Source organism: Spermophilus citellus (genome assembly GCF_964194105.1).
Source record: "Spermophilus citellus genome assembly, chromosome: 2".
Taxonomy (NCBI): Eukaryota; Metazoa; Chordata; class Mammalia; order Rodentia; family Sciuridae; genus Spermophilus; species Spermophilus citellus.
The window spans coordinates 793,314-819,946 of NC_138183.1; the positions used below are offsets into that span (position 1 = coordinate 793,314).

General features: G+C 57.1%; 4 protein-coding genes across 8 annotated transcripts; 3 read left to right on the plus strand and 1 right to left on the minus strand.

Moving 5' to 3' along the window:
* Positions 1-23: 23 nt before the first annotated feature.
* Positions 24-1,461, plus strand: TMEM203 (transmembrane protein 203). Its single transcript, XM_081270528.1, has one exon. The coding sequence runs from the start codon at positions 269-271 to the stop codon at positions 677-679; it is 411 nt and encodes a 136-aa protein (XP_081126654.1). The 5' UTR covers positions 24-268; the 3' UTR covers positions 680-1,461.
* Positions 1,462-4,159: 2,698 nt separating this feature from the next.
* Positions 4,160-14,084, plus strand: TPRN (taperin). 2 transcript variants are annotated; one of them, XM_081269990.1, is made up of 5 exons: positions 4,160-6,244; positions 11,172-11,412; positions 11,507-11,613; positions 11,731-12,613; positions 13,487-14,084. In XM_081269990.1, exons 1-4 carry the CDS (start codon positions 4,319-4,321, stop codon positions 11,791-11,793), a joined length of 2,337 nt encoding a protein of 778 aa, XP_081126116.1. In that variant the 5' UTR covers positions 4,160-4,318; the 3' UTR covers positions 11,794-12,613; positions 13,487-14,084. The 2 variants fall into 2 exon arrangements, with proteins under 2 accessions (XP_081126116.1, XP_081126117.1); XM_081269991.1 differs by lacking the exons at positions 11,172-11,412; positions 11,507-11,613; positions 11,731-12,613; positions 13,487-14,084 and adding an exon at positions 11,124-11,153 and having other exon boundaries at positions 4,161-6,244.
* SSNA1 (SS nuclear autoantigen 1) lies at positions 13,576-15,077 on the minus strand. The gene is made up of 3 exons (XM_081270520.1): positions 14,920-15,077; positions 14,462-14,661; positions 13,576-14,124 (listed from the first exon to the last, which is right to left on the minus strand). Exons 1-3 carry the CDS (start codon positions 14,969-14,971, stop codon positions 14,017-14,019), a joined length of 360 nt encoding a protein of 119 aa, XP_081126646.1. The 5' UTR covers positions 14,972-15,077; the 3' UTR covers positions 13,576-14,016.
* A 19-nt stretch (positions 15,078-15,096) lies between these two features.
* Positions 15,097-26,632, plus strand: ANAPC2 (anaphase promoting complex subunit 2). 4 transcript variants are annotated; one of them, XR_014019200.1, is made up of 13 exons: positions 15,097-15,286; positions 15,551-16,173; positions 17,322-17,454; positions 18,303-18,477; positions 18,883-19,002; positions 19,366-19,483; positions 20,355-20,536; positions 21,101-21,242; positions 21,416-21,491; positions 21,573-21,776; positions 25,622-25,751; positions 25,944-26,204; positions 26,286-26,424. XR_014019200.1 is itself a non-coding variant. In XM_081269956.1 (13 exons), exons 1-13 carry the CDS (start codon positions 15,152-15,154, stop codon positions 26,496-26,498), a joined length of 2,487 nt encoding a protein of 828 aa, XP_081126082.1. In that variant the 5' UTR covers positions 15,098-15,151; the 3' UTR covers positions 26,499-26,632. The 4 variants fall into 4 exon arrangements, 3 of the variants coding, with proteins under 3 accessions (XP_081126084.1, XP_081126082.1, XP_081126083.1); XM_081269956.1 differs by having other exon boundaries at positions 15,098-15,286; positions 25,969-26,204; positions 26,286-26,632; XM_081269957.1 differs by having other exon boundaries at positions 15,104-15,247; positions 25,969-26,204; positions 26,286-26,632.
* Position 26,633: the final 1 nt, after the last annotated feature.

The following is a 26,633-nucleotide window of genomic DNA, read 5'->3' on the forward strand; positions in this document are numbered from 1 at the left end:
TGGTCGCCCGGAAGTGACGCCAACGGACCGTGCCGGCGGGGCATGGCGTCCGGGCGCAGTGGGCGTCTGCGGGCAACTAGTGCTGGGTCCGGGGCCGGGTCCGGGGGATCGGCGGCGCTCCGGGTCCGGGGGCCGGGGCGGGCGGGGCCGCTCGCTGCCTGTCGGTCGCAGCGGCGGCGGCGGGCGGCGGGCGGGCCCGCGGGCAGAGGGGGCGCGGCGCCGCGAGGGGCGCGGGCGGCCGTGCTCTGGCCCGCGCCCCGCCGGCGCGATGCTCTTCTCACTGCGGGAGTTGGTTCAGTGGCTGGGCTTTGCCACCTTCGAAATCTTCGTGCACCTGCTGGCCCTGTTGGTGTTTTCCGTGCTTCTGGCACTGCGAGTGGATGGCCTCGCCCCGGGCCTCTCCTGGTGGAACGTGTTCGTGCCCTTCTTCGCTGCTGACGGCCTCAGCACCTACTTTACCACTATCGTGTCTGTGCGCCTCTTCCAAGACGGGGAGAAGCGGCTGGCAGTGCTGCGTCTCTTCTGGGTTCTCACAGTCCTTAGCCTCAAGTTCGTCTTTGAGATGCTGCTGTGCCAGAAGCTGGTGGAGCAGACAAGAGAGCTCTGGTTCGGCCTGATCGCATCTCCAGTCTTCATTCTGCTGCAGCTGCTCATGATCCGCGCCTGTCGCGTCAACTAGTCTCTCAGGGATTGGAGAAGGAGAGTTGCACAACTGAACTGCTGGACTCCTGCTGAGGCCCTACTTGCATCACGCTGGAGAAGAGACACTGGTTTGAAGGCAGCGTCCGCTTGTGCCTGGCTGAGAGTCCAGTTTTCTCTATGCCAGTCTAACATTGTTTCTTCAGCAGGATTAAAGAAGAGCAGCCTCCATCCTTGAAATGCATTTCCTGTTATTAATGCTTTGAGTAGCTAATCCTGAATTGTGATCCTAAGAAGGGACCCAGCCCAGCCGGTCCTGAACTACTCTAACAGTAGGAAACTGCACATAATTAAAATGTCCTAGTGGGCTCTGAATACTCAGCATGGATCCTGGGGATGTACTTCTTTATGAAGGCGGCAAAACTGGATTAGGATTTTGTCCAGCCAGTAGCACTGAGAGAAGAGCTCAAAGCTCCGCCCCACCTCTCCCGCATGATTATGACCCTATCTGGATATCTGCCACCTGAGAAAAGCACTCTACTAGCAAGTCATAGCTTGGCTTCCTGTTCCAGCAGATTGCAATTTCAGGACTTTCCCACCACCTTGTGGCCAGCACCATTAGTGCATCTGGGACAGATTTAGGCCTTTCTAAGGGACCAAAGACAGAAACAGGTGCTCTGATGCTCATGGCACAGAGACTTACTTATGGAGCCTTGTGAGCAGCCCAGATTGTTGGCCTTGAGGTCTTTGGTTTGATGCCAGTTAGGTGCCAAATGAGAACATTTGCTGAGATGAAAATAAAATAAGAGAATGTTTTCCTGACATGAATATTGTCACCATACCTCTCTTGAATAAGACAAATGCTAAGATACTCCCTACTATGTGGAGTGGTAACTCATTACAGAGTTGAGGTTGTAGGTAGACCAAAAAGTGTGGTGGTGGACTTCTGGGAGAATAGGAAGTTGTCAACTCTGCCCTGCAGGATAAAGACAATAGTCCAGGACAGAGTCGACGACTTGCTAAATAGTTTGTGTGACACCAGAGCCCTTGACTTCTTGCCAGTGCATGGCTATTATTGGGGGGATCTAGAGAGCAGGATTGCACCCAGTGGCCTGAGGCTATTTTTTTGGTACTGGGGATTGAACCTGGGGGCACTTAGCCATTGAGGTACATCCCTAGCCCTTTTAATCTTTTTTTTTTTTATTTTGAAACAAGGTCTCCCTCAATCCCCAGTATCAAACAAACTCCAAAATAACAGCAAAGATGAATGTGTGCTGGGTGTGGGGAAGCACTCATGTAATACCAGTAGTTGGGGAGGCTGAGACAGGAGGATCGTGAGTTCAAAGCCAGCCTCTGCAAAAGTGAGACAGTAAGCAACTCAGTGAGACCCTGTCTCTAAACAAAATAGAAACAAAATACAAAGTAGGGCTGGGGATGTGTCTCAGTGGTCAAGTGCCTCTGAGTTCAATCCCTGGTACCAAAAAAAAAAAAAAAAGTGTGACAGAGAACAAATATATGAGACCCTGGGTCTCAATCTCATCATTTAAGCCTTTTGGGCCAGGTCATTTTTATTGAGGGTGTAGGAGGGACTGTCCTGAATGTGTAGGAGGTTTAGCATCATCCCTGGCCTCTGCTGAACTGGATGCCAGCAGCACCCTTTGCTTGTGACAACCAAAAGTTTAGCTTGATGTTTGCAAGTCCTCAACTGTCCCGTTGAGACCCACTGGGCTAAAACACCGTCTGGCCCTTTAAGAACAAGCCTGCGGACTGTTGCACCAGTACAGTAGCTTGGACAACCTTAAGCTTCATTCCCCTTTGCCTGGTCATGTTAGCCTTTGGGATACCTGAGTTGGAGACATGTGTATAGTTTGTCTCACAGCTACAAAGATGTCTCCTACCAAGTTAGGCATAAATTTTGTTAAAGACATACAAGCTGAACATTGGAGTGGTTTTTCTTGTAGGTTATTTATTTATTAAATTTTATTTTTTAGTTGTAGTTGGAGACAATACCTTTTTTTTTTTTTTTTTTTTTGTTATGTGGTACTGAGGATTGAACCCAGGGCCTCGCATGTGCTAGGTGAGTGCTCTACCACTGAGCCACATCCCCAGCCCTTGTTTTTATATATGTGTTTGTGTGTGTGTGTGTATATATATATTTAGTTGTAGATGGACACAATAACTTTATTTTATGTGGTGTTGAGGATCGAACCCAGTGCCTCACGAACTTGCCTTCTAGGCAAGTGCTCTACCACTCAGCCCCAGCCCCAGCCCATAGGTTATTTATTTTTAGAGTCACTGTTTTGTGTGCTCCTGTTTTATTTCAGTAATTTGGAATTGGCATTCTGCTGCTGCAGAAGTGAGAAGCATGAGGCTTTATAAAGGTGGATTGAAAAGCTTCTGGAAGATTGAAATCCAGTTTTTCTCCAGCTTAATGGAGCAGTTGGGAGGGCGAGGCAGAATTATGATGGTAGCAGGGGACCCTGAAGCTGAGAAGGGACCCTTAGGCCAAAGCCTACTCCGTGTCTTTGCCGAGACCCAGGTGCTGCTGGGAAGAGTTCCTGAAAGGTAAGTGGAGTGGAAGACGGTGATGTCTGTACTGAGACCACTGCTAACTACAGGACAGGTGAAGGACAGACTGCCACTTCTCTGTGCTTTCCAATTTCCCCTTCTTCCTGTTGGCTCCAAGCAATCTCCCTACTGTCCCTGGGCTGGAAAGAATATAGTGAGCATTATGCAGTCCTCCCCAGAGAAGAAAACTTGGTGTCACCAAGATACCAGCTCAAAGATGTGCCCTCAGCGTTAAAGGCACTTCCACCCAGCCTGCGGGGAGGGAGGTTAAACAGATAAAAGGTGTGACAACTGACTGCTCACGTGAAGCTTCTGGCTTTTGTGATTTTCTGCATCGGAGAGCTGTCCAAGTGTGCAGGGCCCTGCGGGCCTGCTTATGTGTGAGAGCAAGTAGGCTTCCTTGGTGTGTCTCCTCAAAGATAGGTCCTACTGTAGTAGGCACTGGGAAGCACCACCTGTAACAAGAGATTCACACACTTCTGAGCAATGCAGTCTGAGAGGCTGCAAAACCTAGGGTTGCAAAGAAACCCATTCCTTAGGGCGGGGCGGGGCTCAGAAGTGGCACCTACGTCTCTCAGGGGCCCTCGCCTGAGAGTCCACTGTTGTTGGACCGCAGGTGGGAGGACCTAGAAGCTGTGCACTCAATAGCACTCCCCACCTAGGTCATGAGGCAGTGCAGCCTGCACTTTGTCCGCCGTCGTGCTGACAGCTCCCTCGCTGTGCTCTCTCTCAGTGGATGGAACATGCAGGCTGCTTGCTAGTGCAACGAGGAAGTCCAGGCTCAGCCAAGGTCATCCGCAGCGCGAGACTGGGGTCCGCCCGAGGGCGCTCCAGGCCCCGGCCCTCTGGCCCGCCCAAGGCGCCTGGAGCCCCAGAGCGCAGAGACGGAAGTGGGGGCCACTAGGATGAAGTTCCAAGACCGGGGGCGTGTCCGGGGCCCTTCCCCCAACAGGGAATGGCCGGCGCCAGGCATAGTCCAATGAGGCCTCTGGAGGGCGTTCCAGGTGAGCGTCCTTCATTAGACAGCTGCTGGCCTCCTCCCCTACCATAGGTGGAGCGGCTGGGCGCGGGGCGGGTCCGAGTGCACTTGCCCAATGGGCAGCGGTCGGGCATGGGCGTGGCGTGGCGCGAAGGCCGGCGCGCCCCTGTGCCCGGCGCCTGTGGCTGGGGCGGTCCGCCCAGTGCCGTCGGCGGCCGGGTACCTAGTATGGCCGGCCTTGGGCGGCCGGGCCCAGGGCCGCGCGCAGCAATGCCCGCCTGGAAGCGAGAGATCCTGGAGCGAAAGCGGGCCAAGTTGGCTGCCCTGGGCACGGGTCCGGGGCCCGGCGCTGCGCCCGCGGGGCCGGACGAGCGCTTGGTGCTGGCGGAGAGCCTGGGCCCGCTGCGCGAGAACCCGTTCATGCGGCTCGAGTCTGAGCGGCGGCGTGGGGCGCGGCCGGCGCAGCAGTTGCTGGAGCTGTACCGCCGTGTGCCGGGAGTGCGCACCATCCGCGCCGACAACATACTTATCATCGAGTCGGCGCCCGGCTTCCCTCCCGCCGCGCCGCTGTCCGCCGGCATCCGCGCCGCCGAGGTGCTGGTGTTCGAGGCGCCGCCGCCCGGCCGAGTCAGCCGCCTGCTCGAGAAGTTCGACCCACCCGTCGCTCCCCGCCGCCGCGGGAGCCCCGAGGGCGCCCGCCCCGCCCCGCTGCCACCACCGCTCACCGGGGCGCCCGCGCCCCCTGCCCGCCCTGCGCCCCCTGTTCAGCCGGTGCCCGCCGCTCCGCTCGCGGGCCGGCGAAGTGCCAGTGGCGAGCCGGGGCGCCTCGGTGGCGGGGCCGGACCCGTGACCCGGCGCAGCGACTTTCTGAAGAAGACCGGCAGCAACTCCTTCACCGTCCACCCTCGGGGCCTGGCCCGCGGCGTGGGCACTCGCTCACTCTCCAACGGGCCCGCCGACCCCGACCCCCTGGCCGGCCCTGCCAACGGGCTGGCGGGCTCCCCAACTGCGCCGGGCGAGTGGAAGCCAAAGGTGGAGTCGGGGGAGCCCTCCCTCCACCCGCCCCCTAGCCCTGGGACCCCAAGTGCCACTACAGCTGCGCCCCCTGCCTTCTGCGCGCCCAGCTCTGCCAGTGCCACTTCCACTCCCAGCCACTATCTGAGAGTCTCTGCTGCCGCCAGCGCCAACAACTCCTTCGAGATAAGGCCAGCTCCCAAGCCAGACATGGAGACCATCCCTTTGGGGGACCTCCAGGCACGAGCCCTGGCTAGCCTCCGTGTGAACTCCCGCAACTCCTTCGTTTTCATCCCCAAGCGCAACACCTCCAGGGCCCCTCTTCCCCAGGGGAAGCAGTTGGTGGAGCTGCCAAAGCCAGAGATGGGCTGGGCTTCTCAGAGTGAGGAGCTCAGAGCCCAGCTAGTGTCTGGAGGGGATGGTGTGCCTGCCCTCCCAAGGAGCCCCTCTAGGATTGAGGTGCAGTGGGCAGCCAAGGAGGGGGGCTGTCCCAGGCCAGCCATCACCCTCACAGACCGGTCCATTAGGTGGCAGAGGCCATCCTCACCGCCCCCATGCCTACCAGTCACTGCTGAGGCAGAGCCTGCTGAGAGTTTGGGGATTCCCAGCTGCGCCAAGGATGATGGGGAGCATTCAAGGCCAGGACTGCCCATCACCTTCATTGATGAGGTGGACTCAGAGGAGGAAGCTCCCCAAGAAGCCAAACTACCCTGCTCAGGGGCTGAGGTGCCTCTCCAGTACCACCTGCACCGTGCCAGGCCTGAGCACTCCTCAGAGCTCCAGCATCGAGGCAGCAACACGTTCACAGTGGTGCCCAAGAGAAAGACAGGGGCCCTGCAGATGCCACAGTCGGATCAAGCCAATGGGGAGCCCCCGCCACGGAAGCCTGAGGAAGAGGAGGCTGGTAGTCTCTCGGGATCTTTTGCTGCCCTGGGTACCACACTGAAGAAGCGCTACCCTACTGTGCATGAGATTGAGGTGATTGGTGGCTACCTGGCCCTGCAGAAGTCCTGCCTCACCAAGGCTGGTTCCTCAAGAAAGAAGGTCAGTGGTTGGGGCAGGACTACCTTCTAGGAGAAGAGAGTGAAGGACAGGGAGCTGTAGATAGAGTGTGAGCCAAGTTCCCAGGATACCTGACCTGGTGGGGGAAGGCTTCTATCTGGACTAGAGGAGAACTGGGGCTGTGACTAGGCCCAGGGCCCCCGTGGAGTTCTAAGGCCCAACTGACCTGCTATATACTTTGCAAAGTTGAATGGGTGGGCAGCCAGCTAGTGCAGAGCCTCCTGACAGTTCTTATGGCTCCATCTGGAATTGGCTGGATAGGCCTGTGCCATTGTGGGTCTGGCTGAGCCTTGTTGGCTCTGCCCTGGCCTTAGCTTTGAAGGGTAGCCTGCTATGGTCCTGTGGATCTCATCCTGCACAGTTTGTCAGGACCAGGACATAAAGGGGACAGAACAGAAGGCAATGATGTCGGTGCAGTCAGATCCCTACCTTGAGATCAGCATGGGGGCAGAACTCATGAGCTAGTTGAAGGTGCTCTCAGTTGCCCAAAGGTCCATGGCCCAAAGCTTGGCAGGCCCTGGCCTTGTGCATGAGTGTATTGAACACTGATGATGTGTGCCAGACCTGGTCAGGAAACCCAAGAGCAGCCCTGCTGGAGGCTCACAGCAGGCTAGCCAGGTGAGCCTCACTCCTGGCCATCTCTAGCCAGTGGCCTGGAACCCTCTGGGCACAAGGAAAGCATTCCTCAGATTCTTCCTGGTCATTCCGGGCCAGTGTTTGTCCCCTAGGGCAAATTCCAAGTCCCATTGCCTGAGTCTGTCAGCTGTAGGAGTCCAGTGTGTTCTGCTGTCGCTGGGACCAGCCTGGGTGTGCCTTCCCCTGTTGCTGGGATAACCAGAGTCCCCTGGTGTCAGCCCAGCCCACCTCTCCCCACCTGCTTCCTTGGGACGGTAGGTTATTTCCTGCCCTGGGAATTGGCCTTAACATTATCCCTCCTGCAGACTCCCATCTGCTGGGTCAGAAACCCATAATGATCTCCCTGAGGGTTCCAGGCTGGAGGGTCAGGGCTGTGACACTGGGGTGCCCTGTGGGGCTCTCTCCCACTCTTGGCCTTGCTCACTCTGAGCCCTTGAGGGAAGGCTGGGCTGTAGCCTGAGCAGTCACTGCTCCAGCCTCTGCCTGTATCCAGCCTCTGTTCCTCCCTCCCTGCTTCCTGACTGGACCTTGCCCTTCTGTCAGGTGGTCCCTCCCCATGTTTGCCCCAGAAGTAGAGGGGATGACAGTGTGCTCATATAGATGAAGAGGTAGGCTCAGGAGGTTTATGGGGCCATGGAGCTCTGGGGGTAGGAGCTGAGTCCAGGTTCCTGTTTCCAGAGCCTTACCCCTAACTAGTGTTACCTGTCCACCATGAGCCTGGCCTCTTCCTGGGACTTGGGGGGAGCTGCCAGAGCATGGCCATCTGCCTTCAGCCAGCAACAGAACCATGGTCCACTTGCAGCTGAGCTGGAGTGAGAGGGGTAGGGCAGAAGGAACTGTGGGAGGCAGGGCTGAGACTGAGAAGCAGTCTCCATGCCAGCCTGAAGCGCTGAAGGTCCAGATGGATGGCACCAGGCATGGTTAAGCAGGCTGGCCAGGGCCCTGCCTGAGCTGTACCACCTGCTGGTGGACATCCTGCCTGTGCCCACACCAGCTGCCCTACTCAGCAAGAGCCGGGAGGCCTGTTGGGAAAGGACAGGGCATGCCCAGCCTTTCAGAACACTCTGCCTTTTCCTGGGCATCCCTCCTGCCTGTAGTCCCTGGGCCACGAGCACCCCATGGGGTACTTCGGCAGGCCCCCAGCTGCTGAGCCAGCCTTTGGTCAAGCACTTTCCTGCTCTCCCTTGGGGAAGTGGGTGGGCTGGGGGGCACAGCCTGGAGGACCTTTGGCAGACTGTTCACTTGGTGGCTCCTGGGCGATGGTGGGAAGTGCTGATGACTTTCCCAGGGTGTAGGTGAGGGGCAGCTCTTCAGGAACTGTCTGGCAGCAAGGTTAGCGGGAGAGCCTGGCCCTGGACTGACAGCCCTCACTTAACTTCAGAGGCCCAGACCTGCTCTGAGTGGTGGGGGCACCTCCTTGCTGGCCTGTGCCCCACAGAGCCTGCCTGGCAGGGCACATTTCCACTTAGGTTGTTTGTTGGCAGAGTGGACAGATGCCTTGTTCTTCCATCCCTCCATGAGCTGGAGAGCATACTTGCACTATCGCAGCCCAACGTAGTTGCAGCCGCAGCCACTCTGCCCACTGGGCAGTCTTCCTAGAGGTTGGGAATGTCTTTTCACCCCTCCTCACGCTGCCTCCCAAAGGGATGGACACTGTGGAGTGCCACCTGTCCTGACTCCTGTCTGGCAGTGGCTTCCCCTCCCCACCTCCTGGTCCTCTGTCCAACCCAAGCATGTCAGTGTCCCCAGAACTCAGTCATTGATACCCAGGCCTCCCACCTCACCTTCAGCTAACTTTTTTCACCCCAAATTCCATGGTTCAGCTGAGGCTCTCAGCCTCATTCCCATCTGTAGACACCAGGGTGTGGCCCTCATGAACCGGCCCTGAGTCACCCCTCCCTGCCAGCTTGGAACCCTGAGCCTGGTGGGCATGCTCCCTCCCCCACAGGACACTGACCTCTCACCTACTGTCCTTTTCTTCCAGCTCCCTCCTCCCACTTCCCATGAGCACCCTGGAGGTGGTCTTTCTGGGGCCAGGAACCCCAGGACCTACTCCAGATGGCTTCCTCACTTGTAGAGGATCTGCCCAGTGCTGGAGGCCAAGTGTGCCTCTGGGAACAAGCAGCTGTGTACATCCCAGCCGGGTTTTCCTGGTCCTGTGTCCTGTCACCCATGGGAACTTTGACTGGAGGCTGTGGCAGGAGGGCAGGGCCAACCTCAGTGCACACTTCCAGGCAGGTTAAGCCCAGCTCGCTGGCCCTCAGTCCAGTGTGGACACCCTTCAGTAATTCAAGCTGGGTGTGCATCGGCAGGGTGGGTGGAAGGAAAACAAAAGGGCCCTGTGAACGCCCAGAGGCTCCTCTACCAACTGCCTGCTGAGCTGGGTGCGATGGGCAAAGTCCCTTAGAGGCCAGTGACCAGGTGTATGCAGTACCAGCCCTGGCCACACCCTCCACCCATCCTGGCAGCCCAGGGTCTGGAGGGTGCCCCACTCCACAGCAGTATGAGTCATGGGATGTCCTGTGACCCACTAACCTGTGTTCTAAGGGGGAGGGAGGGCTGTGAGGCCCACACAGCACTGGCCCAGTAGAGAAGACAAGGGAGGCAAGACGTGACGGGGACCCTGGGTCCCAGCTGGGACTGATGGGCCTGTGAGCACCTCCCGCTCAGCCCAGCCAGGCAGTGCCAGGCTCGGTGCCCACGTGCATCCAACCCCCAGGCCTCTCTGGTAGGAGCCAGTCATGCGGACTAACGAGGGCTCACTAATCCCGCCAGGCCCTGGCAGCTGGTCCTTCCTGTGTCCTCGGTGGTGGGGGACGGGTCAGGGTCAGCAGAGAGAGCTCCATATACCCATGGGCCACTGGGAGCCCAGTTCACCATGGGACTTGGGGCAGGAGGAGCCCAGTTCCATTCTACCTTGGGCCTCTCCTGGAGTATCTGTCCTCAAGGGCTGGTTCATGAGGGCCAGGTGACACTGTCCTTAAGCTGACTGGCAGCAGGTAGATGTCTGTGGGGTCTAGTGGCTATCCCACTGTCATGGCCTTGTCTCTGTCCCATCTCCCATGGGACCACAGCTGGGGGACTGGGTGGGCCTACTAGAGGGCAGGGTCAGATGAGGGACAGCTTGCCTTCACCTGACAGCAGACGTCTTCCTTCTATTCTGCCTGACCCAGGTGGTCTTCCCATCTGCTCATCTCCCTGACCACATGTCTGTGCGGACAGCTAGGCTGGGGGGCTGAGTGGGAGTGGGACTTGGTGATGCATTGCTTTGCAAGGCTCTGTGTGAGCAGGTAGAGATAGGGGCACTGGGAGCTTAGGCAGTCACCCCTCATCCCTGAAGGGCCAGGCTAACCATAGCTGTGAGTGCAGCTGTCAGGGCTGAGAAGCAGGAGGCAGAAGTGTGTGCCTTCATCTCTGGAGGCCTCCTCACAGGAAGTGCCTCTTACCCCTGGTGGGCCCTGTGTGCATGCCTTGTGGCCTGTACCTGGTCCCTCTGCCATCCTGTACCTCAGCTGCTTTGGAGCAAGCCCTCCTGCCAGGCCACTCTCCCATTCTGCTGTTCCTGGGGTGCTCTGGTTCTCTGCCTGGGGCTGTTCCTGCCTCTAGCTCCTTCCAGGGGAGGTGGGGGAACTTGAGCTGGCTGCTGGTGTCTTGTGCCCAGGAGTTTAATATTTCGAGCCCCAGCAGGGCTGTTCCCATCTGCTCAGGCTGGTAGCTGCTCATATTCATTACGGTCCAGTCGGGCTCAGGCCAAGCTCAGCTGAGCAGGTCTGGGGAGACTGAATTGCCCCCAGCAGAGCCTGACCTGGTTGAACAAGGGGAGGATCCTAACCAAGAGTGCCCATGGCCCTCTGCCCCCCATCCCCCGCCCGAAGCCCACTTTGGGCTCTGAGACTACCAGAAGTGGGAATTTGCTCAGGTGTGAAATTCCAGAGCCTGTGGCATGGGCAGTAGGGTGGGAGTTGGAGGTCACTGGCACCCCAGGTTTACAGAAGCAGACCCACCACTTGGCCTGTAAAATGGGTGAGGGAGGGCTGAGGCCCTTACAGGTGCTGGCCTTTAATGCAGGCCCTGGGTATTATGGTGGTCAGTGCTATCCAGGATTGTCCAGGTGCCCAGATGGCCAGGATATAAACTTGGTTTTAGGAGCTGCTGGAGGACAAGGGTTGAGGGGCTGCGTGAGGCCTTCGGCTCCAGGTAAAGGGTGCTTTCCACCTGCTTAAAGCCTCCAAAGGGCTGATGGGCCCTTACTAGACATGTTCCTCACTCCCAGATGAAGATTTCCTTTAATGACAAGAGTCTACAGACCACATTCGAGTACCCCTCCGAGAGCTCCCTAGTGCAGGAGGAAGAGGTGGAGGCTGAAGAGGAGGAGGAGGAAGAAGGAGAGGAGGGGGAAGAGGAAGACGAGAAACTTGGTTCAGAGGAGAAACCCTTTACCCTCTTCCTGCCCCGTGCCACGTTTGTGAGCGGCGTGGGGCCCGAGAGCCCCTGGCTGCCAGAGGGCAGCTCAGGTGAGTGTCCTATGATGGGCAGCTGGGAGGGGGTGGTGCCTGGGCCACACGTTCACGTATCTGTGTGTCCATGCACGTGCTCCTTGGCCCACAGGCCTGTCCAGCTATACTCCAAAGCACTCCATGGCCTTCAGCAAGTGGCAGGAGCAGACACTGGTGCAGGCTCCCAGGGAGGCAGAGCCCCCACCCAAGGAGGTCATGGTGAGTTAGCACAACAGGAGTACATACCCACAGTGCCAAGGGCTATCTGGTGGGGGACAGGGGGCAGGTTGGTGCCTAGACAAATCCCAGTGGCTTCGTTTTGTCCTTCCTCTTCAGCTCACACCTGCCAGTCAGAACGACCTCTCCGACTTCCGCAGTGAGCCTGCCCTCTATTTCTGACCCCTGTGCTGCCAGGATGGCCAAGGCTGAGCGCCAGATGTGGTGACCCTGGGAGCCAGACAGTGCCCAAGAGCCCTACCCTTACTTTGCACCTGTGACTCTTGGCCCTGCTCACCAGCCCTTCCTTCCTATGGCCTCATACCCACGCTGGCCCCAGAAGCAACTGGGTTCCTCCCACTGTCAGGTCAAGTCTTTCTGGGTTTCATCCTGGATTTGAGGACTTCAAGGAAGAGCACAAGTGGGGGACTTCTTGTGGGGAGGGCTGGGGTACTGCTGGACAGTGTCTGTCTATGATCAGGTAGGGACTTGGGCAGATTCCAACCCAGGCTGCCCTCTGTCCTGCCTCCAAGGGTACCTCCCAGCCCTGCTGCTGTGCCTGGCAACTAGCGGGCATGTGGGGGTCAGAGGCTGTCCCAGCTGCTGTCCTTTGCAGGATTCCTAGCCCCCTGTCCTCAGCTCACATTCCTACCACAGTGGAGCTCAGCCTACCCTCTGACAGATGGCAAGTGTTTTCTTGCTTCTGATGTTGGACTCAATAAACAACACTGGACAAGGTGGCCTCTGCTTCCCTGCTTGTTCCCTAGCCTGAGAACAGGGTGAAGGGCCAGCCTGGGCCAAGGAGGGTGGGAGGTAGTTCCAGTGGTTCTCATCTAAGGTCCTACTAGTCCCAGCTCTTATCCACCACAACCCATTATCCTGCTTCCCACTCTCCCAGCCTTCCAGAGCCCACAGTGGGAAGCAGCAGTCAGGCCTGGAACTCATCCTGGATTTCATCCTAGGATGAAATCTAGAACCAGGAGCCTAAACTCCAAGTGGGAAGGTGAGTGTATTTCAGCTATCAGGTCCAAAGGGGCTTTGTCAGGGGCCAGGAGCCTGGGAGGGTGCCAAGGCAGGACAGAGTGGGAGGTGCAAGAGTGTTAGGTATGAGAAGCCTTGGGGATCTTGTCTTATGTTTGCCTTGGAAGCTCCTTGACCCACAATAGCCTACAAGATCCTGGCAGCAGACAGCTTTGCAGATGCCAGGGAGAGACAGGGCTACCTGCTTGGGAGCAGCCCCAGCTGAAGTCCAACATGCTCAGCTGCAGTGCAGAGCTGGGGTTGTCTACAGCTACTCAAGCGCCAAATGCAAGTGTTGCATCCTGGAGAGCTGAACCCAAGACCAGAGGTGCTGTCCAACCAGGCTCTTGGAGGGAGGAGAGTAGTTGGTTGCCCAGGAGGGGTGGGCCCAATTTCCTCTGGACCCTCTTGGCCAACACAAGCTTTCAAACAAGCCCAGACCCTGGGCAGCTGCAGGGACCCCATGAAGGCCAATAGAGCTGGGCCCAGGGTGCCTGGAAGGATAGAACTGGGCAACGACTGGTGTATGGCTAGGGAGGAACACCAGCCCCTGCCAGTAGCAGAACTTGGCATGAGGAATGGGCACGAGTGAAGTCCCCCTAATCCCTACTGAGCAGGACCTGGGCTTCCAGTGGCTGGTGTGGGTACTTAGGGGTCACTAGTTATTTCTAGCCCAGGTTCTTTGCTTGACAATAGGGTGTGACAGAAACCCTCATAGGACAGGGGACAGGATCAGCAATTCTGCTGGGAGAGCTGAGGCTGGGGCTGGCCTAGGCAAGGTGGGCCCTCAGCTCTGTGTCCCTGAGATAAGAGGAGCAGTCACAGGGAAAGCCACTACAGGCCTTCCCCTCCCTAGAAGGAGCCCCCACAGCTGGACAAGATTTGCATTCTGGCTCTGCAGGTGTCTGACAGCCCATTGGCTAGGCAGATAGGAGGCTGGTAAGGATCTGTACAAAAACAACCTTTATTGACAATTTGGGTTCTGGGGTGAGGAAGGCCCCTTTCCCCACTTGTCTCGCCTGGACCCTGCTGACTGAGGTGGGACAAAGTAAGGGGCTCCCACAGTGCTGAAATTAGAACCAGGATCTTTCTGGCAGCCCAAGAGAACATGGGGGCCTCAAAAGAGAGGCCCCTTGCAGAGCTGACCTGGAGCCCAACATCCTCATTGCCTGGATGAGTCAGAGGTAGAACCCTTCCCACCCCTGTGGGCTGTGCCTAGGGTTTTTCTCATCACCCTAGGCTGGTAGAGGTTGACTACAGCCCCTCTGGGCACCTGAAACAGTGAGAAGACAGTTGCTGCCATGAAGAGGATGCTTTAAGACAGATGTGCTGAGGGCTGAGTGGTCATGGGGCACATTTGAGACAGGCCCCTGCCCACTCAGCCCATCAGCTGTCCTTGCCTCCGCTGCTCTTCTGGTCTGAGGCTGTGGCCTTGGTTAGGTTCCCGGCTTCCCTCTTCAGGACACTGAGCAGAGTCTGTGAGCTTTCCAAAATCTGGAGCCACAGAAAGAAGGTTGCTGCTGCTTTTGGCCATCAGTCCCTCTGCCTCAGCCCCCTTACATGAGGTGTTGGAATCTGGGAAGGGCCCCCTTCCTTCCTAAGTTTGACCCACAACCCTCTCCCCCCGCCCTGTGAAACAGGCTGGGCTAGCTCTGGCCCATGCGGTATGCTCTGCTCCTCTCGTTGAGCACAACGCACCACAGTTCAGGAGGATGCAGGACGCAAGGGCCTCGCAGGCAGCCCCACGGTTAAGCCTGTAGCGGCCACGGTTCTTGGCCTGCCCACGCTGCCCCAGTCGAAGATGCCAGCAAGGCACAGGTAGGAGCCCCACCTTGAGATAGGCGGCCTCTGTCTCCGCGATGGTTCGGTCAAACTCGTTGCGAGAGGCGATCTTGCGCGCCAGGTTCTCGTTGACGCGGGCCAGCTTCTCCGTCAGCTGCCTCACCTCGTTCTGCAGCCGCTGCTTCTCGTCCTCCTCCTGCTGGATCTGCCGGCACAGCTCCTCTCGCTTCTGACACAGCTCCTCGATGCCTGAGCGCGGGGGGGAGGAGGATCGCGCCGTGGGCCCGAGGCGGAGGCAGCCTCCGCTCCCGGGTGGAGGTCGGCGGTGGAGGCCGGCTCGAACCGCGCACGTCCCGGCCGGGCCTCGGGGGCACAGGACCGTGCCAGGCGCGGTCCAGAAAGACGCGGCTCTGGGCTCGCGCGGGCCGGTTCGCGCAGCCTCCCGGAGGCAGGCGGGGCCCAGACCCCCGCCCCGCGGCCCTCTGCCCCCCACTCCCCGCCGCTCACACTTGACTAGCTCGTTGTTGTAGTTCTGCAGCGCCGCGCCCTGCTGGGTCATGGTCAACAACGCGTCCCGCCGCTTCAACCGCCGCCGGCGTAGCTCGGCTCGCGCCTGCGCACTCCCCCAGTAGCGCGCCGCCTGGCGTCATCGCCGTGCGCCTCTCGCGTGCCTCACGTCGACGTGCCGCGCCCAGCGTACGTCATCGCCGGGAGCCACGTAGGGAACTGGGGGGCGCAGATGGAGACGGAGGTGGCGGCGGCGGCGGCGGCGGCGGCGGCGGCAGTGGGAGGCGGCGGCGGACCTGGGCAGGAGCTGTTGGTGGCCTGGAATACCGTGAGCACCGGGCTGGTGCCGCCGGCTGCGCTGGGGCTGGTGAGGCCCGGAAGGGAGCGGCGGGCCCGCGCGAGGTTCCCGGGACCCTGTGCGCTTTAGGCCGTCCATCCCAGGGTCCACTCGGCTTCGCCCGCTGCGCGCTGTGGCGCCACCTCTTTCTTCCACTGTCCCGCTTCGTTTCGCTCCCCTGGTAGCCCTTCCCTAGCGTCGGCCGCGGGTGGGAGCAGCGGGGTTTCCGCAGCCTCTCCTCCGCTCCCCCGTCTGCGCCGTCTCCCCTTTCCTCAACGGTTTTCCGCGCTCCAGGCGTCTTCCCGGACCAGCGGTGCGGTCCCGCCAAAGGAGGAGGAGCTCCGTGCGGCGGTGGAGGTACTGAGGGGCCATGGTCTGCACTCGGTCCTAGAGGAGTGGTTCGTGGAGGTGCTCCAGAACGACCTGCAGGCGAACATCTCTCCCGAGTTCTGGAATGCCATCTCCCAGCGCGAGAACTCTGCCGATGAACCCCAATGCCTTCTGCTGCTCCTTGACGCTTTCGGCCTGCTGGAGAGCCGCCTGGACCCCTACTTGCGCAGCCTAGACCTCCTGGAGAAATGGACTCGTCTGGGCTTGCTGATGGGCACTGGTGCCCAAGGGCTGCGGGAAAAGGTCCACATCATGTTGCGGGGAGTTTTATTCTTTTCCACTCCTAGGACTTTCCAGGAGATGGTCCAGCGCCTCTATGGGCGTTTCCTGAGAGTCTATATGCAGAGTAAGAGAAAAGGGGAAGGGGGCACAGATCCAGAACTGGAGGGGGAATTGGACAGCCGGTATGCACGACGTCGGTACTATCGGCTTCTGCAGAGCCCTCTGTGTGCAGGATGTGGCAGTGACAAGCAGCAGTGTTGGTGCCGCCAGGCGCTGGAGCAGTTCCACCAGCTCAGCCAGGTCCTGTGAGTACTTCTGCCTGGTAGTTGTGCCCCTGCACCTCCTAATGACCCACTTACTCCTCTGGGTCCAGCTGTTTTTCGTAGGGAGCTGGTGAGCTAGATGGGGGCGGGGTTGTGTTTTGTCTTTTTCCACCTGTCCTGATAGCCAGAGACATGATAGAGGGATCTTTGTGTGGCAAGTTAGCACTCTATTCTGGACACAGAAGTGCCTTTTGTCACTCACATCTATCCCAGGGTTTCAGCTTTGGCCTTGCTGAGACCCCACATGGCTTGCGTCTGCTTTAGCAGATTTCTTTTGATTCCAGACTTGCTGGGCTCCACAGAATTCTACTGTGCTTTTTGTAGACTCACTGAGGTAGAAATAGCATTCATTCCCATGGGAGTCCTCACTTTGTAATTGTGAAGGATGTGCTTGCTGGTTCTTCTTTCCCAAATGTGTTGGAGATTAGGCCACTGTGTCGGTAAACAGGTTTTCTTCCCAGTCCTTCAGAGGGGAAAAGAGGTTCTGCTGTCGTTAGAGCCACATCCTATTGTAGTCTTCTAGTGAGTTTTTCTTCCTCTGTAGCCATTTGTGGTGGTTTGCCACGTTGAACAACAGGCAGTGATGCAGTTTGGGAAAGTCTGTTAGGTGACTGAGGGAGCGATTCTGTGGCTGGCCAGCATGGAGGAGGCCCTGAAGAGCTTTGCTATGTTCATCCCAGGTGTAACTTAACATAGTAACCTTCTTTCTTCTCCCGAATCTCATCTGCTACTGTAGGTCTAGGTCTGCACTGGAAGTACGAGCATTAGCAGCTGTACTCATGTAGCAGGGCAGTGGTGTGTCAGAGCCCTCCCTAGATGAGACTTGTGCCTTGGTGGCTGTGCCTACTGCCACTGATTGATTACACGGGGAACAGCAGTGCCCTAGTCTGAGCAGAGACCAGCTAGGCAAGAAGGGCAGTGCTTTGCCAGTGCTCTGTCCTGCCAGCAGCTTTTCCTCAATGTCATTAGTAGAGTTGCCTCCACTCCCCACATCAGGAGAGCTGTGGGGAGAGATTCTCTGGGCACTGGGTGTTGGGTAGTGTGTACCTGGCATGTACTCTAGGCAGGGCTGACCTGGGCAAGGGGCAGGTGTGTGTTACGGGTGCTCCACGGGCAGGGTTCTCCTGTAGGCACAGGCTCAGTCTGCTGGAGCGGGTCAGTGCTGAGGCGGTGACCACTACACTGCACCAGGTGACCCGGGAGAGGATGGAGGACCGCTGTCGGGGCGAGTATGAGCGCTCCTTCCTCCGAGAGTTCCACAAGGTAAGGATCCCCCTCTTGGGCTGTGCTCCTCCACACTAGGGGTGGGACTATGTTTTGGGCAAACCTCATACCCTGACTGTAGAAGCAGCTAGAGTGTGTTGGCCTGGGTGGACCAGGTCCAGGACCAGGTGGTAGTTGAAGCTTTCTTAGTCCTTTTGGTCTCTGGTAACAATGAGGACTTATCCACTTGTGCTGGGGATTGAACCCAGACATGCACTATCACCACATTACATCCCCAGCAGTTCTTATCTTTCATTTTGAAACAGGGTTTTGCTAAGTTGCCAAGGCTGTTCTCGAACTTGCAGTCCCCCTGCCTTAGCCTCCTGCGTAGCTGGGGTTACAGGTGTGCACCACCATGCCTGACTCAGACTCTCTGCTGCCCTAAGTGTGGTCTCCCTTAGCAGTTTCCTTATGGACTAACCTGCAACGAGGGGCTGGTGGTCCCAGTGCAGGACCTCAAGGTGTGTTCTGTGACTCTGTTCTGGGTTCCCAGTGTAGTGGAGAAGCACAGGAGTTGTTTTTTGATAGTCACATCTGTGGTTCCAAGAGTGGTTTTACTCAGTAAGTCATTGGATGGCATGCAGATCATGTGTGCCATCTTTTCACACTAGGATCATTGTTACCAGAGATGCATGTGGGCACTGACATCCATGAGTGTTGTACTGATTTTGGGGGTGCCAGAAATGCCCATTTGGGAGCCTATTATCCTGCATGTTTTGATGTATTTCTGGTCCCCGGATGCTTGGCTTTGGGGGCTCACTGTTATCTAGCCAGATGGTGGGCAGTTGCTGGGTCAGCTGGAGCTTGCTCAGTGTCCCAGTGCCTCACACACCAGTGCTCTCCCACAGTGGATCGAGAGGGTGGTTGGCTGGCTGGGCAAAGTGTTCCTGCAGGATGGCCCCAGCAGACCTGCATCCCCTGAGGCTGGCAGCACGCTGCGCCGTTGGCGCTGCCATGTGCAGAGATTCTTCTACCGCATCTATGCCAGCCTGCGCATTGAGGAGCTTTTCAGCATCATCCGAGGTTTGTCCTGCCCCAACTCCTGCATCACTTACCGGGGCCTTCCTCAGCGCCTTTGCTGTGTCCCCTCTAGAGCTGCACCTACAGCCCTTGCAGGGTGGTGCATCAAGTGAAGCCGGACCCTCCCTACTGTAGCTTCTGGGTGTCTATACCCCTTTGTTGTCTCAGTCTTGGTTCCTGCTTGGGGACTGGTCCTGGGCATCACTTTTGTCTTTTCTTTCCTGTGGGATTCTTTGGTCAAATGGTCAACACGGAAAAGTGTCGAGTATGATTGAGGTCCAGTGCCCAACAGGTGGCTCTCATCCAGGGCCTCTGCAAAACTGTATATCCTCTTGCACACTAGGCACACCTTCACCAGCCACATGCTCACACACCTTTCTGTCCCTGAGTGATGTCCCTTCTTTGCAGATTTTCCAGACTCCCGGCCAGCCATTGAGGACCTCAAATATTGCCTGGAGCGGACTGACCAGAGGCAGCAGCTGCTCGTGTCCCTCAGGGCTGCTCTGGAGACTCGGCTCCTCCACCCAGGTGCCCCACAGAGTCACTGCCAGCGTCAGCCCTTGGGCTCAGATGCCATTCCTAGATGCCAAGCCCTAGACTTGTAGCCTTAAGGAAGCGATGGGTAGGAAGCAGCCTTTTTGTGATTCTCAGGGGAGCTGTGGCCAACCTCAGCTTCAATTCTCTGAAATCATGACCTGCCTAGCTTGACCTGGGATGGACATGGTCTCAGAACAGAGTGCCTGGCAGAGGGAGAGCTTGCTGCTGAAGAATTTTGGAGAGTCCTGAAAGTGGGTGGAGGTGGGGATGGGACCCAGGGTAGTGATCTGCTGGCACCAGGGAGGCTCTTATCTGGGGCACTGTGTGAGCTCTGCCTTATCCTTTTGGCCGTAGGCGTCAACACATGCGACATCATCACTCTCTACATCTCTGCCATCAAGGCGCTTCGCGTCCTGGACCCTTCCATGGTCATCCTGGAAGTGGCTTGTGAGCCTATCCGCCGCTACCTGAGGTAAGGGCTGTGGCTGCCTGGGAGCCACTGTGCTCAGCTTTCTTGTCCTACTGAACTTCTTATAGTTCTGTCCAGTGGAAGCCAGAGGTTCTCAGGACAGCAGGAAATTGAGGATATCCTGATTGACAAAGTCTACTGGCCCAGGCCAGGGGCTCCTTTCCCCTTGTCAGTGTGGGGTACCTGTCCACATCGCTATGGTATCACTGTACGCTCTGTGTGCAGTGGCCACAGGCCCAACCTCAGCTTCTTCCCAGCACCCCTCTTTTTTTTTTTTTTTTTTTAATATTTATTTTTTAGTTTTAGGTGGACACAATGTCTTTATTTTACATTTATGTGGTGCTGAGGTTCGAACCCAGGGCCTCGTGCATGCTAGGCAAGCACTCTACCACTGAGCCACAATCCCAGCCCCCCCCCAGCACCCCTCTTAGCACAGAGAGAAAGACTTCTCTACTTGGCATTGGCCTTGTTGCTGACCAGTTCCTGCAGAGTAGAGAAGAGAACTAGGCTCTGTGTTTGAACAGGTGCCTTGGCACAGTTGCCCAGAAATCTTTCAGGCAGCAAAGGTCCTGGGCTCAGGGAGTGGGGCCCAAGGACCTGAGCAGCAGGAGCTGGCAGGTGTCTGGTCAGTTTGCTGTTTCCTGACCACAGCTAGACTAGTCTTTGGGTTTCTGATCGTATTGGTCCTCACTGGTCCCATAATGGTATTGAATCTGTTTTGGAAATTCAGATGTGCCTGTCTTTAGTACCAATCTATTGGCACTGGCCATAGGGGTGGTCAGGTGGTATTGGCATGGCTGTACTGGGTCTAAGGTTAGGGTGGGTGTTGTGAAGGCCATTCAGACAGTGGGGATAGCAGTGCTCACCCTGGCAGGACACGGGAGGACACAGTGCGACAGATTGTGGCAGGGCTGACTGGGGACTCTGATGGAACTGGAGACTTGGCTGTTGAGCTGTCCAAGACCGACCCAGCCAGCCTGGAGACTGGCCAGGACAGTGAGGATGACTCTGGAGAGCCTGAAGACTGGGTGCCTGACCCTGTGGATGCTGACCCAGGTCAGCTCGCCCCACTAGCTTCGCTCCTCCCCTCCCCTCCCTGACCCTCCCTGGCCTGTCTAGGGGTCTGCTGCTTCACTGTGTCTGGAGCAGCCATCACCTTAAGCTCGGGATCCAAGGTCAGAGCCTTGTCAACATCAGCCAACTTTTTGTGCCCCTTCACTGGTCATCTCAGTTGTGGGAGGTACCCCTCCCCTTGTGGATGTTGCTTGTGGAGGAGTTGGGTTCATGGCAGGGTTGTGGCTCCTTTGTGTGGGGTCTCTGATGACTGTGGGTCCCTGCCCTGCTCCTGTCCTGGCATAGTTAGTTTTTGGTCTCTGAGAGTAAAACCCAAGGTCCTTTAGTTTGTTCCTGAGCCTGGATGGGGGTTCAGCAAGGTCTCTGTGAGACAGCTGGGCGGGGGGATCAGAGCCTAGGTCTGTTGGGAATCACTGGGTCATTCCCAGCCACATCAAGGAGCAGTGAGCCCTTCAGGCTGTGTTGGGCTGCGGTGTCCAGCAATGTGGGCTCTGGGGTGTTCCTGTCCTTGCTGAGGTGCCTATGATGCGACTCCCCCTGGGCCAGGGAAGTCAAGCTCCAAGCGGCGCTCCTCAGATATCATCAGCCTGCTGGTCAGCATCTATGGCAGCAAGGACCTTTTCATCAATGAGTACCGCTCCCTGCTGGCCGACCGGCTCCTGCACCAGTTCAGCTTTAGCCCTGAGCGGTAAGGCCTGTGAGGTGCCCGCTGACCTCCAGGGGGTGCTGCGTGCTGCTCTCTCAGCCTCAGGAGCTGTACTTCTGCTGTCCTGGTGGTGGGTTGCCTGGGCAGGCTCTGGGTTGCACATGTCGGTTGGGGTGGGGTATACCACAGCCCCTCCCAGAAACGCAATCTTCCAGGGAGATCCGCAACGTGGAGCTGCTGAAACTACGTTTTGGTGAGGCCCCAATGCACTTCTGTGAGGTCATGTTGAAGGTGGGTGTCTACAGCCGGCTCCCCAGCCCCTGACCTTACTCCTCCAGCCAGGACCTTGGCAATATGCTCTGCCCTTCTCAGGACATGGCAGATTCCCGCCGTATCAATGCCAACATCCGAGAGGAGGATGAGAAGCGGCCTGTGGAGGAGCAGCCACCTTTTGGGGTTTATGCTGTTATCTTGTCCAGTGAGTTCTGGCCTCCCTTTAAGGATGAGAAGCTGGAGGTCCCCGAGGACATCAGGGCAGCCCTGGAGGTTTACTGCAAGAAGTATGAGAAGCTGAAGGTATGGCTGCCAAGCCTCTCCTGTCTCTAGTCCACCATCAACCCCTGCTCTCTCTGGATGGGTCCCTGCCCAGCCACCCCTGCAGGAGGGGCGTGGGCATGGCTGTGCTCCTGTGGTGTGTGTGCAGGTGCTCCTTCAGCTGTCATCCTGACTCAGGGACCTGGGACCACAGCAAGCCCCTGCCCCTGAGCTCCCTCTCCTCTGCTGTGCATGGCTCCCCCCTGTTAGGGTCATTCAAGATTGCATCTCTGCTGTGATCACCACTCTCCAGCCCCCTTGGCCTCCATTGTCCTGTTCTCAACCTTCCTCCTGGCTTTCTTTTCCCAAAGATGCTTTCCAGTTCTCAAAGGCACTCAGGGACTAGAATTGTACAGTTGTGATAAGAGCCCTGGGAGGCACAGGGGTAGGGCAAGGAGAGTGAGGGGAGCAGGCAGTGCATACCAGGGAGAGAGGGGACCACTGGTCTGGAGGTCACTAGCTGGTGTAATAGGATTGGCCCCCTGTGGTATATGCTTCCTGAAGATAGATGGGCCCAGTGGTACCAGGAGCTGGAGTCCCACTTGAAGGTGGGTAGGGGAGTTCAGGGTTCAGCCTTGTGGGGAGAGAAAGCAACTAGATATCCATCCAGGCTCTGGACACAGAGTAAACACAGGATCCAGTCCATGTTGTGCTACCAGTGAGTGGTGGAGCTTGCAAGGAGCTAGGCACCCCAGCAGAGCAGGCAGAGGATGTGAGAGGTGGCCTTGGAACAAAAGCATCTGGGAGGTGAACCCTGACCTCTGGAGATGGGTGGACCGGCAGTAGCCAGAGCTTGAGGCAAGGGAGCTGGGCTGTGGGAGCGTTGGCAGGTAGTCCGTTCACTGTGAGGAGGTGCTGGATCTCCTGCAGATGAAAGGCCTTGTCCTGCTTACAGGCTGACTTACCACTGGATGGGACAGTCAGTCCCTTCAGTACTGGAGTGTTGCTTTCCAGAGGTAGACAAAGGGAGTCTGTGCAGAGGGTCCTGAGAATGGAAGCCACGGAGGGGATGGGCTTGTGCTAGTGGCCATGAGAGCCTGGCTGCCTGCCCACACCTCAGCTCAGGTTCTGGAAGAGCTGCATCTGCATGGCCCTCCCAGATGCCAGGTAGAAAGGTGGGCTGCTGGCTGCCTGGAATCTCCAGCTCCTACCCGTGCAGTGGCACGTGTGATTACAGTCTGCAGGCACCCAGCCCACCACGTCCTGGTCGAGAACCTCTGGGTGGCCAGGCCCACACCCTCAACGCCCTCTCCCTCTGCCCTTTCTGCTTTCCCTGTTGGTGTGAGGCATCCATTGGTCTCCCACCAGCTTGAACCTTGGGTCCCAGGCATGGCTTGGCCACACCCTCTTGCTCAGGCCTAATGTGCTGGGATACAACCCTTTGGTGGTATTCTTCTCAGCTCTAGCTGGACTTTGGAGTGGCTTAGGAGGACACCTGGGCCATGCTGAGAGGGGGGCCAGGCCTGTGGCCATAATTCCTGTCGCAGCCAGAAGAGCTCCTGGATGAGGACCTTGATGGATGTGTGTGGCTATGTGACCCATTGTCTATGTGACCCATGTCCGTCCTGCTGTGGCACTTGGGAAGGTCCTGCTTGGAACCAGAGCTGGGGGGGCTCTGTTGGCTGCAATATGACAAGCCACTGGCTCTGCTCCCATTTCTATCTGTAAAGTAGGGTTCCTTGGTGCCTGTCCCTAGGGCTGCAAGAGTCCCAGAAGGACTCAGAGCAGTACTTGGTCCCAAGAGCAGCTGAACCAGTGTTCTGGGGCTGTCATAACAAAGTGCCACAGACTAGAGTCTCTGAGAACAGAAACATTAAGGGATCACAAGCGAAATGTCATAGGGCCACACTCCCTTCTGAGGTTCTAGGGAAGATTCCTTCCCTCCTAACCCAAGGCCCCAAGAGAACTTGGGGAGCTGTGTTTCTCCCACGTGTCTCTGGGATTTAGAACTTTAACATCTCTTAATGTGGGGCAGGGCACAGATCAATCCATCACAGTCTGCTCTATGGTCCTACAAATTCAGGTCTCTTATGCATGCATCTCCCAACATCCCTAAAAATCATAACTCTTTAGCGTCAACTCTTAAGTGTGTTCTCTTGTATATGAACACAAAGTCCCAAATCTCAGCATGTAAATCTCAGGAGATGTAATTGTGACTTGGAATCTGATCTGTCTGGGGCAGATTCCCTGTCCAGCTATGAAATGAGGTTACCTGGTTCCAGAATACATTGGTGAGACAAGCCTAGGGTAGATATTCCCAACGGGAGAAATTAAAGAGAAGGGTCATGAGTCCCAAAGGAGTGAAACCCAGCAAGGGCTGCAGGGAATCTTGAAGCCTGGTATTGCGCCTGCTACTCTGTCCTCTTGGCCTACAGGGCAGCCCACCTCAGCAGTGCAGATCTGACTGGTCGTCCTGGTGGCTTGGTGGCCCTTCCTTTTGTGTTGGTTTCAGTCTGGCTTGTAGCATTTCTGCTGGTGTCTGGTTCTTAAGCACCATATTCTCCATGATACACAGACCTTCCTGAGTGCCCTTCTGCTCCTGATCTGCCACAATGGCCAGTCAACCCACAAGTCACACCTGACTTCAGTAGACACTTGTCCCACCATACCCTGGTTCTGTCTTCAGAGCTACAGGTCATCAAGTACTGCTTCCCCTTTGCTGACAGCTGCTTCCTCAGTTTATTCCTCTACCTGTGCATTTTGCGGTGAGCAACAAGGAGTAACCAGGCTGCACTCCCACACACTGCTGGGGAGTCTCAGGCGTGTACCAACTTATCATCACAGAGCAGAACAGTTTAGCCAAGTTTTCTGCCATTTTTGCTGCAGTTGACAATAACATGTTTCTCATTTCCACCTGAAACTTCACCAGAAGCACTTTTTAAAAGGATTTTTATTTTGAGATTAGGTCACACTGAGTTGCCCAAGCTGGCCTCAGACTCAAATCCTCCCACTTCAACCTCCCAAGTCACTGGGATCTAAGGCATGCACCACTGTGCCCAGCTCAGAAGCACCTTCTAAGGTCTCCATTTCTACTAGCTTTTCCTTCTTGACGTTTGTGTTCTCTAAGGAACCACAGCGCTCCTTCCTGAGCTTTCACCAACATCATTCTTATCCACTTGTACCTCCAAGGCATCCCGGCTCTTACCTGCATCACTCCACCGCTCTTCCAGTCTCTGCCCGTGGCCCAATTCCAAAGCCTTTTCTGTTTTCAGGTATTTGTTACATGCAGCAGCACCCCTTCCTGGTACCAAAGTTGATCCATTTCTGTGACTGCTGTAAAAGTATCACAAACTGAGTGTTTAAAATAACAGAAATGTATTGTCTCAGTTCTGGAGACGAAATCCAGTATCGAGGTAGTGGCAGGGTCTCGCTTTCTGTCACCCCCTGCTTCTGGTGTCTGCCTGCAGACCTTGATGTTTCCTGGCTTGTGGCCACATCACTACAGGCACTGCCTCCTGTGTGCCTGTCCTGACCTTATCCTCCCTTTGACTTTAACATGATCTCCTCTTAAAGGTTCTCCTTGGTGCCGACTCCAGCCAGGGAAGGGTGCATTCTAAGGTCCTGAGAGGACGGGTGTGGACTTTTGTCCTGAGGTGGCACAATGTCACTTATAACAGTGGTCCCTGCTCTTACGTTATGGTAGCTGAGGAGCTAGAAACTGGAACTCAGGAGTCTGTTCTTGCTGACCACCTCCCTGCCAGGGCTAGCAGTGGTGTGGGCAGGGACCCCCTTTCTCACATGTGCCAGGTGGCATGGCCCATCAGTCTGAGCCTCATTCTGTGGCTTGGTCAGGATTACAGGCTGTGCATGCTGACCTCTGTCCTCAGGCCATGCGAACCCTTAGCTGGAAACACACCCTGGGCCTGGTGACCATGGATGTAGAGTTGGCTGACCGCACCCTATCTGTGGCAGTGACCCCCGTGCAGGCAGTAGTCTTGCTGTACTTCCAGGATCAAGGTGAGCCCACAGGTCCCAACAGTCTGCCCTGGCTCTGCCACCCTGGGGCCAGTGCCAGGCATTGCTCTTGTCATAACCAGCCATGGGGTGAGGCACTCTGACCAGTGGGGGCAGTCCTGGGCCATGGGGCAATGACTCTTTCCCTTTGCTGAGGGTCCCGCTGACCTCTGGGAGGCCATGCTGGGCTGTCAGGATGCATGCCTGTGACTGTGCACAGCCATCTGGACCTTGGAGGAGCTGAGCAAGGTGGTGAAGATGCCTGTGGCACTGCTGCGGCGGCGCATGTCCGTGTGGCTGCAGCAGGGTGTGCTGCGCGAGGAGCCTCCTGGCACCTTCTCTGTCATCGAGGAGGAGCGACCTCAGGACCGTGACAGCATGGTGCTCATAGACAGTGACGAGGAGAGTGACTCAGGCATGGCCTCCCAGGCTGACCAGAAAGAGGAGGAACTGCTGGTGCGTGCCTTTGGTGGGCTTGGGGAGGAGTGGTACAGTCCCAGTGGGCAGGCCAACTGACCACCTTGCTGCTGTCCCCAGCTCTTCTGGACTTACATCCAGGCCATGCTGACCAACCTGGAGAGCCTGTCGCTGGAGCGCATCTACAGCATGCTGCGGATGTTTGTGATGACCGGCCCCGCACTGGCGGAGATTGACCTGCAGGAGCTCCAGGGCTACCTGCAGAAGAAAGTGCGTGACCAGCAGCTCATCTACTCAGCCGGCGTCTACCGCCTGCCCAAGAGCTGCAGCTGATGCTGTCTGCCAGGCCCAGGCTTGGGACACCCCCCAGCTGAGTATGACCCCAGGATGAATAGGACTCCTGCTCCTGCCCAGCTCCTTCCAGCCCCACCCCCTCCAAGTGCAGATTAAAGTAGGTCAGTTCTTATC